The sequence below is a fragment of the Aulonocara sp. 'chitande type north' Nkhata Bay genome, linkage group LG7 (genome assembly GCF_057382095.1).
Source record: "Aulonocara sp. 'chitande type north' Nkhata Bay isolate Kocher_YH1m ecotype deep benthic linkage group LG7, A_spYH_male_GT1.1, whole genome shotgun sequence".
Lineage (NCBI taxonomy): Eukaryota > Metazoa > Chordata > Actinopteri > Cichliformes > Cichlidae > Aulonocara > Aulonocara sp. 'chitande type north' Nkhata Bay.
In genome coordinates this window covers 5447575-5461044 of record NC_141350.1, presented here as the reverse complement: position 1 = coordinate 5461044, position 13470 = coordinate 5447575, and the positions used below count along the sequence as shown (strand labels likewise).

The 13470-nt window shown below is 41.4% G+C and overlaps 1 protein-coding gene across 1 annotated transcript; it reads left to right on the top strand.

Moving 5' to 3' along the window:
- The first annotated feature begins 7414 nt into the window (after positions 1-7414).
- phlda2 (pleckstrin homology-like domain, family A, member 2) lies at positions 7415-8517 on the top strand. The gene is made up of 2 exons (XM_086298164.1): positions 7415-8031; positions 8178-8517. The coding sequence occupies exon 1, from the start codon at positions 7575-7577 to the stop codon at positions 7989-7991; it is 417 nt and encodes a 138-aa protein (XP_086154290.1). The 5' UTR covers positions 7415-7574; the 3' UTR covers positions 7992-8031; positions 8178-8517.
- The last annotated feature ends 4953 nt before the right edge of the window (positions 8518-13470 follow it).

Genomic DNA, 13470 nt, shown 5'->3' with positions numbered 1-13470 from the left:
CACATCAGGTGATGATTTGCAAATGATTGACTAAAGCTCTGAGCAGCGCATGCAGTTGCAGTCTCTACATGAGCAAATCAGCTGAGCCTTTTGTCCATCACAAACACCATAGTGACAATGTTAGAGCAGTTTGGTATCCAGGCTGCAGGAATTTTGGTTTCAGTCTGTCCAACCTCAAGAAAGGCAACCACTTAGTGTGGAATTCTGTCTTGCAGATAGAGAAAGCATGCACACTCCTTTGAGAAATCCTTGTGATGCATTGTGGGTGATAATGGCTGAGGACTCTGAAGTTTCTGGAGGAGAATATCAACACAGTGCTGACATGGGTGCTTTCTTATCCTGTCAACTCATCCAACAACACTTACAGCTATGTGTGTTTATGCCTCTCTTCGTCGGGGCATAAAAGCGACAACGTGAGACGGCAGGAAAACATTTTGGATTACACCAAGATGACAAAAAGGTGCTAAAATAAATGCATGAAGGGAATAAGATGTGAATTCAGATCTCTCCATCCTTCAAAGCAGACAAACCACAGACTGAAGTCTCTACTGTAACTTTGGGGATTTTGCTCTCAAGACCTGTGAACAAGACATTATTCATACTGAGACTGCTGCGTGGGGGTTTGAGGATCGCCTCACTGTAACAAGGAGTCCATTTGTTTCTGCATTTTCATGAACTAGACCAGGGAGGTGGAACTCCACACTGGAGTCATGATGGCTGCAGATTTTATTGTTACTTAACAATAAAAAGTAACTTTTGAATCTAAAAATGGTAGCCAAGGTAAATGTAGCTTTTCGAGCTACAGTGAAGGTTCATCAGCTTACTGCCACTTTGCTGTTTATTGTTTAATCACATATTCATACAGTACATTGATAGGAGGACTGAGAGGATGGTTAACTTCTTAACAGTAAACAAATACAGAGAAATCCTTTTAGAGAGCTCTGAGGGAGGGAGATAGTTGCGCATGTTAGCAGCCGTAGAACAAAGAGGAGCATTCAGATTATTCTGACACCTCCTGCCGTCGTGTCCTCATCATCTAGCTGAAGGGAAAAGGGTGCAGTCTTCTTCCAGTCTGACTCTGAGCTGCAGCTGCACCTAACGTCCCACTCTTGGCCTCAAGGTGGTACTGGCAGCGTTCCTACGTGTACGTGAGCACACATACAAGTGTGCCTGAACAAGGTTGTCTGTGTGGAGTGTTCTGTGTCGTCCTCTCTTATTCGGAAGTGATGTGAGCCAGCCTGAGTTTCAGAGAGAGAGAGTGAAACAAGGGATTAGAAAGGCGCTTTATGCTGGTGGTGCTGGGTTGGTGTTAAAAAATGAATGAGCTGAACTGGAGCCTTGATAAAAGAGCCCATTTCCTCTTAGATCTGATGTTATTGGTGGTGTTGCACACTCTCAGTACAGACAAAGATATAATCAGAGACATCTTTGAAACTCTTAACTTTTTGTCCTTGTTACTGGATGACCGTGGATGGTCACCACTTTTTTAGTGGTAAATAGTGACTATTAGGTTGCTAAGCTAACATTGCGACATTATACCTTTTTTGACATTCAATCTTCAATCATGGAAATCACCTTACAAGTTTACACAGTAACCCTGCAACTTCAAATACACCCAGTGTCACAAAACCAGCTTTTCAATGGATAACTTGTGAATTTGGCAGAAAAAAGCTCAATCATCAGCGAGAGAGCTGAGTTATAAAGATAGTGGATATTCAATCTTGTCATTAAGGCCCACAATCAGAAAATGCATTCAGTGTAAAAATGTAAAGTTTAAAACGCAACTACAGGTCATACAATCACAGCTAGAACAGAAGAGGAGCTGCCAAAAACACAAAAATCCAAAAGTTTACAGAGGTTGAGACAAAGCAATAACATCAAGTAGAGGTTGCAATCAAACACGAGACATCAAGGAATGAATCTATGTGGGTTATCACAAGTAGAGGAGAAAGAAAGAAAGAAAGAAAGAAAGAAAGAAAGAAAGAAAGAAAGAAAAGACTAAATTTAAGGCAGAAACTTAAGGGGCAATAATGTGTGCAAACCAAATCAAGGATCTGGAAATGAGTCAACACAAAACATGCAAAGTGCCAACCGACAACACCTGCAATCCAGAATCAAGGCCTGCCACACACACACTGCACAGAGGACTCATGGGAAACTGTTCAGGCAGGCCATCATTTAAAGGGACGAGAGAGGGGCACACTCTCCTCCCAGAGCAAGACTAAACATGGCTGTGAGTAACACATCACCCTAGGCTTCACAATGCTGCTTTGTGTTTGAGTGTCATATGTGGGCGTCAGGTGACGGAACTGGGGAGGGGGGGGGGGTTGACAGCTGTTGGCCAAAATACAACCATTTTTCTCTCTTTTTGTTTGTTTTATTTTGGAGTTTATCCCAGCATGTCTGGTACCTGACTGGCATATCTCTGTCATTGTGGGAGGAAGAGCAGAATGGCAGCGTGGGGAGAAGCTCTAATAGAAAAAAGACTCGGCAAGGACACAAACCCAAGCTGTCCACAAAGCAAGACCACACAGAATAAAACAAAGAAGCATCAGATAGAATGGAGAGGAAAAAAATAATGTCAAGGACCAAATTTAATGCAGCTGATTATCAGAAAGCTCTGCACAATCTCTCACATTAAAGGCATAATTACATTTATCTGTGTGTGCTTAAGTTAGATTGCAATCAATGGCCATTATAACCAAGCTAATCTGCTCTGCTTTTATTGCATTATCACATTTTTACTTGGTATGTCTGGGAAAGAAAGCCTCACGCCCAGTTACAGCACAGCAACAGGGCTGCGCTCCTCCGTGGGGATTTGTGAATGGGTCGTCAAATGAATGGCAAGCTAGGTGTGGCGCTTGTAACCTGAATCACGCTCCTTAACTTCCGTGCACGGATAAAACCGTCAGTCAGACGTGGGAAACATGAACAGGTATCAGGTTACATAAGGAATGCAGCCATGGTTGATTTAAATGTATGTAAAATTTGTATCCTGCCCCATGCTTGCTTTTGTTTTGGTTTGAACGTTAACGTCTGTGACTGGCTTTTTGTTACAATAAAAACTTCTGCACTGAATGATAATATGGTATGAGTTAGTTCCAGGTAAAATGGAATTTCCTCACTCGTTCATTATCTTCTCATGCTTTTACACAGATTATGTTACACTGTGGCACTTCCTTGAAAAACAAGATCAAATTGTTTCGAAAGAAAAGAAGTCTTAAAACAAACCAAAGTCACGTGTCAGATTTAGCACTAGGCCAGAAACCCAAAAGTTATAAATGTTTAAGTCTGGTTCACATATCCGGCTCCTACCACAGATTAGATTCTAAGTTTATCATATAAACTGCAGTGAAGCTGTGCAGGCTTTGAGTGAATGCTAGACTCCTGCCACAGAGAAGGATTGCATACCTGCATACCTGTCATTCTTCATGGAGTAAAATTGGCAAGAATAAAGTGACTCCTAAGATTGCATCTCATAAAACTTATCCATTCATGAGATGTGCACAAAGGAAATGTGGTTATCCTACGCTGCATTGTTCACGCCAGTTTATCTTGTAATATGTGAGCAGGAAATTTAGTGCAACGTGTTTTGCTTCCTGTTTGAATTTATGAATGGGATGAATCTGATGAATCCTACATTTGCTGGAGTAAAAAGACCAAATAAATTCCATTTATATAGTCTCAACTCATAACAAATGTCATCTTATTTAACGCCGCTATAACAGAAAGGAGTCTCTTGCTGTAATAATAACTCTTTGCCATGACCCTGTCCAGTTCATAAAGAGAGCGTAATGTGTACGAACAGCAGCCACGTCTGTTTTTATTGTTCTCCTCGTGCAACATTGTGTTTGACTGCACGCTGTCCTCATCAACCATTTGTTCTTTTTCCCACGCTGCTGAATGCCAGCATAGCCGTGCACACACACAGAGGGCTTATCAGAACAATGCCTCAAATAGCTCTGGAGTCTCATCATAAGGGCATGTCACCAAGGAGCAGAAGAGGATGATTATGTGTACATCTATGTGTATGTATATGTGTGTGTGTGTGCGAGCGGCAGGCCAAAGCATTAGCATGTCACAGTATGCAGCTGTTACCTGTGGGCTCTGCTGTACTTGTAAGCAGCCATCCATACTGGTTCCCACTGTTAGGCTGACTATGTATAGTTCCCCGTCCGTTGGAGGTTTTCACAAGCTAGCACACAAATGCAATGCATGAACACTCGTTTACCTTTACCAATGCACAGATATATACAAAAAAATTTAAAAAGGACTTTGTAAGCTACCATTTTCTGTTAACAGGCAATTGCAAAGAAAGAACATGTCCATCAGATAAACACCCAACTGGACCCAACAGATAAAACACTTTGTACATCTTCTCTAAATATGTGTTCTTAGTGTTAATAACTGCTAATAGCACCAATAATTGATGCCTCATTGCTCTTGGAAATTCAGATAGAATAGAATTCAACTTTATTGTCATTGCACATGTCACAGATACAGGGCAACGAAATGCAGTTAAAAGATCAAAGGTTAAAAGATCAAAACATAGCCAAGTTTTTTGGTTTCCATGGCTGATTTATAACAACAAACTGACAGACTCACGTGATTTAATGAAATGCAGACATAAAAAATGCATGCTTAAAAAGATGATTATAATTAATGATATATTAACTTAAATCATTGCATCAATAATCTTCTTGTTTCCAGTGGTCATAACTCAGTTATTCCATCTCTAATTAAAGTTCAACAATAGGGAACACAGCCTGCTGTTAATGGAGATTTCTAACATGTGCTGATTTATTTTCAGTCCAAATCAGTTGCAGCAGGATTCAGTTATTCTGTCTGTATTTCTTTTTTTTTCCCCATTGTGTTGTGACTCACATTAAACTCAGCAGCTTCATGTCTTGACATGACTACCAAACTCTGGGTCTTTCTGGTCCTTCCACCTGCTGTCTTGTCACACCCATGCGCCTGTGGCTACAAGGCTGCATGACACTGAAGCAAACAAGGTTAAAAGATCAATAAACCTAAAGCTCTTTTAATCTTCTTGCCCACATTATGTGACAAAAACCCTCCTCCCTTGTTGTAGCTTTCTCATTATCTGACTTCCTCCCCATATGTCTCTGGGGGATTTGTTTTGTCTTTGCGGAGACAGCAAGAACCGGGTGCACTGATTTGAACCTGAGGTTGTCACAACACACCTGCAAAGATCCGTCACAAACCTCAGTTCCCTCGAGAAATACTTGTACTTTCCCACAATCTTGAAAAACAAGGAACACAGTGTCACGTTTGAGTTTTGCTGGGGCTCGAGCATTGCAGTCGCAGTATGTGGCTTGTTAATTTTGAATGTATTCACTCTTCTCCGCAGTGTGTAATTGTGTGGAGAGTTTATTGCAGGGATACCAAACCCACTTTTTGTGACGAAAACACTGTGTAGTGCTTAAGTATGGTCATGTCTGCTTCCATCCTAGTTCAGGGCTTTAGTTTAGAGTTTAGTTTAGAGCTTTAAAAGCTCTACAATAATGCTGCTGAGCATAATTTATTATACCCCAACCCTGCTGTAAAATAAACAGTCATCCTTACACACACAGGCTGACACAACACAAACCATCACCCAAACCCCTAGCCCACCTTAGGCAAGCAAACTCTTCCAAAGTAAGCTGCTCTGCAGCTCCCTGAGTCACTGCCTGGGCACGCCTGTGAGTCTCCACCACTTTACTTCATCAAACAAAAAGCCCACATATATGTATGTTTCAGAGACATAAAGCAAAGGCCTGGAAACAAAGGAAGAGGAAAGGAAGTGAAGAGGCGTTGGTGAACCTTTTCACTAAACAGAAGCTGGCTAACTCGGTACACGTGTAGTTTTGTTTTCTTTGAGGTCAGAGGATTAAACTGACCACAACATCCTCATATACTCACGCAGCAATTGTAAAAGACACTGGATGTTGATCTGTTTGAAATTTCTTGCCGTAGTTACATCTTTGGTGTTGTCAGATCTGAATGATCGTGGTGACGTTGATGTGTGAGGCCTTTTTATTTTGGTAGGCTTGTAAATTGTGGCCACACAAAGCATTTTTATGTCCATATGGTCCCCCGACTATTTACTGCACAACGCTAGAGACCCAGTGATGAGGGGTGATGACACATGACATTTTTTATCTTTAGGGGAGATGTTTCCACAATGTCTTTGAGGGGAGACAGATAGAGAAGTCAACACAGAAGAGCCTGAAGTGGGTGCTATAAGCGTCTCTTCAGTTATGCACACACGCACACACAGAGATGAATGAACTGAGGTCAGTGTTGTGTTGGTGTGGCTGAAGCCCCAAGGGGACAGGACAGGCTGCGTGGAACAGTCGATGACATCTGCCTCCTTACCATCTCCTCCTGCTGAGTCACACAGGCTCCAAGGGTTCAGGGATACGTATCCAGTGTCTGCTAATATCTTTGACATGAAGAAACAGGACGGAGTCAATCATGTGACTGGTCGGTTGGTGAAGAAGCACAACTTGGGAGTGGCAGGAGATACGGTGATAGCAGAGCCGACACACCTTAGCAACGTTATCAAATTCCATCAGTCATGCGGTATAGCTTTCATTTTTAGTAACCAGCACCCCAAGATGAAACTATCAAAACCATGAATCACCTCCCAAAGCAGGCCCGAACTAGAGAATGTCTATTTTTAAATTCAAATATAGTTTGCAGTTAGTTTTATGAGCTAATAAAAAAAAATTACACACACACACACCTATATATCAATCAACAGTAAGCCAACAGTCTGTGGGCTAACTCACCAACATTTGATTCTAACTTGTGAGACAGTTTAACTTAACCACCTCACACTGAATTGCTGTTTCTACATTTAAAGACCACAGAATGTTTTCACTGGTGTTGCTCCTGAGATAAAAATGCTTTATTTTTGTTTTGACATCCACAGACAGGAATAGCAAAGTTTACATGAAACACTACTGAACTGAAGCACATTTAGTCTAAGTATTACTTTTTGAAAAGGATCACCAGAGAGCAGGGCGGCCCAGAACACACGAACCTACTTGGTACAGTTTAGGGTCATAAAGAGGAAAAGGGCTGATTTTTAAATCTTAACAGAGAACTTAACTTCCTCTGAAATTACAGCTGATATTAGAGGTCAGACTTATGGCCCAGAGTCACTCTGTGTGCACATCTGGTAATATAAGACTGAATCACGCGGTGCAGACTGGGCAAATACTTAGACTAATCTCCGCAGTAGGATGTGGATTACTAATTAACGTGTTGCCAGTGTAATTAGGTTCAAGTTAGGACTTCCTCTTTACCCCCACCCCCCGCGCGCCCCTGCATCCGCCCACACACAGCCTTGAATTACTCCAGCGGCAACTGTTGATGCATTCTCCAACCATCTGACGTCAAGAGGGAAGGGCTGAGGCCAGAGCGTGCTATAAATGCCCTCTGGTAGCTTGGTTCATTCACAACCACACTCTGGATTACCAAAGCATCTGTAGAGAAGATCCTTCCACAAGCGGCTTGGACGACCCAGCAGGAAAGCAGAGGGTTCACAAACGTGCCAAACATAAACGATGAAAATGTCAGCGGCAGAGATCTGCCAGGTTCTCAAGGAGGGAGAGCTGGAGAAGAGGAGCGACAACCTACTCCAGTTTTGGAAGAGGAAGACGTGCGTCCTGACCACGGACAGTCTCAACATTTACCCCGACACGCAGAAGCGCTCCAAGGGCAAGGAGCTCAAACTGCAGTCCATCAAGAAAGTAGACTGCGTGGAGCGCACCGGCAAGTTCGTCTATTTCACCATCGTGACCACAGACAATAAAGAGATCGATTTCCGGTGCTCCGGAGAGGAGAACTGCTGGAACGCAGTGATCACCATGGCTCTGATTGATTACCAGAACAGAAAAGCCATCCAGGACTTTAAAACGAGACAGGACAACGAGAGTGCATCACCGGGACAGCAGGAAAGACGCATGGCGAGAGCGCCCTGAGCCGCCATGGGAACGCCGGCAGTGAACTACTCCTAATATGGTGAGAGACACATTATGAAACATGGCTGCCACAATATATGAATAAAAATATGAGTCATATATGCTAAAAATAAAATCGGCCGCGGTACTAATCAGCAAAAATATTTTTTAAGTTTAAACTAACGGCATGTTTTTAATCCCCCACAGTGCCATTGTGGACCATACAGAAATAATATGAGGACCAAAAGGAAGACGAGGTCATCCGGTCCAGAGATGAAGGATTGTTCGGGATTAAGTTCTCGGAGAAACGGGGAAACTGATCTAAAGCGTCACTTTTACAGACCCCACCACACAGGACTGAACTCACGAACTGTCAAAACTATTTCATGTTTGCTCTTCGGAAAGAAACGACTCCTAAAACCACGATGTTAATTTATTTGTTTCCAGAATATGGTGTTACTGGCAAACTGTTCATGTCATTTAAATTATTTCATTGTGTGTCATGTGTGTATTTATTTGAATAAATATCAGTTTCTTTTTGACATACTTCTACGATCTCATCTGTTTGTTTTTTCTGTCATTTTATCAATGACATTTATTTTTGTCACTTGTCTTTAAAATCCATCAGTCCATTGGTATTTCATTACAAAATTGTGGAGTCAGTTACAGTATATTTGGAACTCAGGCGCACTTTTCACCGGAAACACTTCTGAGTAAATACCAGACATGCAGCCGTAAAAAGGGAGTGGAGGACAGGAAAGTCCCTTTCCTCTTTGCTGGCAGGTGGAATGTGACGCTTTATTGCTGGGCAGGGTTACAGGATTGAGTCATAACCGATAAGCAGGGCTGCACGGGACACTTAAAAGACTAAACTACGTTTGAACATACCTGCTTCTAAGGTGTGGCACGTTCACAGCTCCCAGTGGGAACCCTTGAGATAGAAACATAGAAGATGTAAAGCTCAACAATTTATTCATTTTAAGTGGTGGCTCTTGTGATTGTGTGCTTTAAACAGCTGAACTTTTTAAAATGATACTAAGGCTGATTTGGAACCATATTCTGATAAAATACGCCTCTGCACCATTTTTATCAGATCCCTTTGATCTTTATACCAGGCTATCTTGAAATAATGTGACGCTAGATACACACCTATTTGATTACTGCTATAAAGACATGAGGTACGTCGGTGAGCATTTTTCAAAAACTTCTGTGAGACCTGGAGCTGAATAAAGCTAATAAATCAGTATGTAGCTGTCATATGTGTGCAGATTTTCCTAGTGTATTTCTATGTTCATAGACAGTCTATGAAGAAGGTAGAACAGTTTGAACTGCATCCAGCTGTACAGTAAAAACTGGTCCAGGCTTTTTTTTTTTTAAAGATATCCAGCTTAGAAACATAAAGTGAATAATGGAAGAAATCTTTTATATCTACAGAACATTTCTGAATAAGGGTCACATAGAATGCAGTATGGTCTACTAAAAAAATAAATGGGAAACCATAGAGAAGTAACATGAAAGAAATAATAGTAAAACAGAAATGAAATGTCAGTATGTACAGGAAGGGGCAGTTGTTTCAGTACTCTGGATAAAACGGAAAGTGTTCACTGTCCTCACTGCACATAAAGATCTCCAGTCGAGAATCTTACAGAGTGGAAGCGTGTTATGAGCACAAATGGTCAGGGGTCGGAGGTGACAGAAAGCTGAATCGCTGGCCAGGAATAATGAAGTGTATCGTGGAGGCACACCCCGCCCTTTACCATCCAGTCCATGTGTGCAGCTTTGAAGTAGGATCATGCTACAATAAACGCATCAAAGGGTTGATCTGTGGAGTATTACACAAGTGGACGGGCAATCTTCTCTAAAAATACTTCTTCACAAATTTACAGCACACACATGTACACACCTTTGGCCCCCGAGCCAAAGGCCACACAGTTTGTTTCTTTTCACCAGTCACTTATTTTAGACAGCACCAACATCCAAGTGTGGCCTTTTCTAAACTTTCTGTGTTTAAGTGACTCCTAAAAGTTCACCTAATTCCATTAGCTGATGGCAAACGTCATCATCTGCTCTGCATCTGGCCACAGGGTGTAAAATTATCTTGTTTTCTTCTGGACCCACACCACCAACCGGAGCGACTCACACATTGTGTCTTCTACCCGACCTCGGGCTGTGTAAACATCCTCTGACGCAGCACTGGAACACACTCAGGCCATACTTGTAGCCTTGGCGTCATCCCCTCAGACTTCATCATTATGTGAGAGAAGCACGGCTGCACAACGCTCTGTGCATTGTTATGCTCTCCATGCACACAGAGGATATGAGACACGTGTGCACTAAGCCCTACATCTTCAATTAGTCTTCATTTTTTCTAAACTGAGCTTGACAAAATCAGTGATTCAGAGGCATTTATTATAAACACCAGAAGCAAGATGATGACCATGCGTTGTAAGGTGAAGGAAGAATCACAGAAGAAACACTCTATTTTGTCATAAAGATAAACTTAACAGCACTCCTACACAAACGCCTCTCACATCCTTGCCAGTAATAACCCATTAAGTCTCTGGGAGAAGTAGTGTGTCTCAATATGAGGCCACAGTACCACAGTCTGTGGGAAAGCCAAAGGATTAGCAAACATATAAATGAATGTGAGAGAAGACTTTTCATGGAGCAGTAAAGTTATGCTAAATATCAAACAAATCGATGGGATTTATGTGCTACTTTGTAAAAAGAAAAAGAAAAAGAAAAGAAGAAGTTGTTTTTGTTTTTTTAAATTGTACATTTTAAAGGTTGATTCTAAAACTTGAATTGGAGAAATTTTACACTAGAATAAATAAGCTCTCCAGAGAATGGTGCGGTGTGCTGAAAGGATAATTGGAGGTGAGCTTCCCTCCCTCCAGGAAGCGGTGCCTGAGGAAAGTGGGGAGGATCATCAAAGACTCCAGTCACCCCAGCCATAAACTGTTCAGACTACTTCCATCAGGCAGGAGGTTCTGCAGTATCCGGTCCCGAACCAGCAGACTGAGAGACAACTTTTTCCATCAGGCCATCAGACTGCTGAACACGTCATAGACACCTCACCTTCACTACTGGAACTTCAATATTATTCACTCCATACTGTACATAAATGCCACTTGTTTTGCACAATGTCCAACTGCCGACCTCTGTGTATTTTATTTTTATTCCATTTTATATATATTTATATATATAAACACACACACACACACGTATATATACATATTTAGTATACATATTCAGTAATGCGCATACATTCTTATATTTGTACATATATTTATTCTTATCATTCTCACATTCCTATTCTTATATTTTGCTTTGTTCTTATGTTATTGTATTTTGCACACCTTTGTTGCTTGTGAAGCTCGCACACAAGAATTTCACTCGCATGTACTGTACCAGCGTACCTGCACATGTGATGTGACAATAAAACTGATTTGATTTGAATAAATAACTTTGAAAATTTATTTTTTCTTCAGATGGGTTTGGTTTGGTGTTTTTTTTTTAAATTATATTTCTAGATCCTATGGTGTTGTTCACATGCTGGGTCTTCCTAACAGCACATTTCAGCATCAGTTCAATTAATTTTTATTTACACAGCTCCAATTCACATTCAACAGTCACTTCAAGGTGCTTTATATTGTAGGGTAAAGAACAATCAGATGACCCCATTTGAACAAACACTGAGTGTGACAGTGAGAAGGAAAATCTCTCTTTTAAGAGGACGAAACTTCAGACAGAACCAGGCTCAGGGAAGGGTAACCATCTGCTGTGATTGGTTGGGGAAAGAAAAGAGCAAGTTCATCCTGAGTTTTAAACACTATACAATGTAAGTGATTACATAGTAAAAGGATCGACTAGCAAGAAATCAAATTTTCTTTGTCTTTACTGGAATATTAAAGGGTTTATATGTGTTGGATTGACAGTTTAGAGGCTAAATATAGACAAGCTGTGATTCAGGCTGTAACAATGATTCTAATTTTACATCAAATATTACCTCATATGGGCTTAGAGCTCACCAAAAGCTTGATGTGACATGTTGATCACTCCACTTTACATCATCAACAGTACAGGTTTGCTCAGGTGTGCGTCATGACGCACACCTGAGCAAATGACAAAGAATTGGGCTCACTCCACTTCCCGTAAACTGATATAGTATTGTAGAAACCTCTGTCTTTGTTCCACCTTAAGTTGTTGTGCTATTTGCCCACTCGCTCTTCACGTCACAGGCTAATCTGAAGCCAGTAGGACACAACACTAGTGCTTCACATAAATAAAAACTTCCCAAACCCAAACAGAAGAGGATGTTAGGCAAGGCCATGGGAGAAGGTTTGATTACTAACAACCTCCAAGATTTGTGTCACGCTAATAGTGCCTAGTAATTTTGAACCATAGTGAATTAACTAAAGTTCTGATGAGCCTGAATTATTATAACTATCAGAAAAAGCTGGCAGCAGTGTATGAGATCTTCCGCTTAGTTAATTCACAGGAATGGGATTAACTCAGAGAAATGCTATTGACAGGCTCGTTTTACTGGAAGGAACCTCTTTAGGAATTTGTCTTTGTGATGCATAACTCAGGTGAGAAAATACCTGAGCACATACTTCAGTAAATGGAGACAGACCCACACGCCCTCAGGGCACATCTCAGGCATTGTGAAGCCATTTTTTGTTTCTCATTCCTTCATCACACTAAAGGTCATCTGATTCCCAGATTTGGTCTGGTGGGTAAAATGGACAACTATCCTCCCGGGTCTTATCCATAAAGCCTAATTGTGTGCAACTATGGTGACCATGTTTGTTTTTAAGTGGGTATCCATTACTGTCTGCTGAGTCACAGGAAAAGAACTCCCCAGAGTTGCATTTTCAGCTCTATCTGCCCACCCTGTGACTGTGATTGTGATAAAGGATAAGGGTAATTACAATAACACTGAGTAAGAACACCAAACCCAAGATAAATAGAAATTGAGTTTTCACTGGAACAACTTTTGAAACCCGCAATCGGGATTCATTGGAGTCAGTAACACCAAAACAGTAGGAGGGAGCAAGGTACTTATCTGTGAGACATCTCATTGACGCAACCTAGTAGTGTTCTACATCCAGACCAAATCCGCTATCAAACATATTTATTTTTTAAAGAGTCTGAAACCACAAGCTTCCTCAACATTGTCAACATATGTGGGATTAAGGGTGATATTATCCTACAATCAGCAAATGTCTCCCGCCGTAGGCCTGTTTTTCAGAGAGAATCTTATGAATTCGGCACCTCTTATATCCATGACATGCACGTGTGTTGGATATACAAGACTACACACACATGCTGTATATATACAGACAAAGTGTTGGCAGGGCATGCGCGGGTGAAGGGTGGGATCATGTTGCTTAAGACCCAGCTGTCCGGAGGAGAAGCTTCAAGCAGAGAGAGGAGACATTGTTAGGAATGTCTACAAGGCAGTGAGTGGGTGGAAAGCTGAGGATGACAGAGCTCC

Excerpts from the sequence above, each read along its gene's own strand:
- phlda2 (XM_086298164.1), top strand. The coding sequence starts at position 7,575 with ATGAAAATGTCAGCGGCAGAGATCTGCCAGGTTCTCAAGGAGGGAGAG.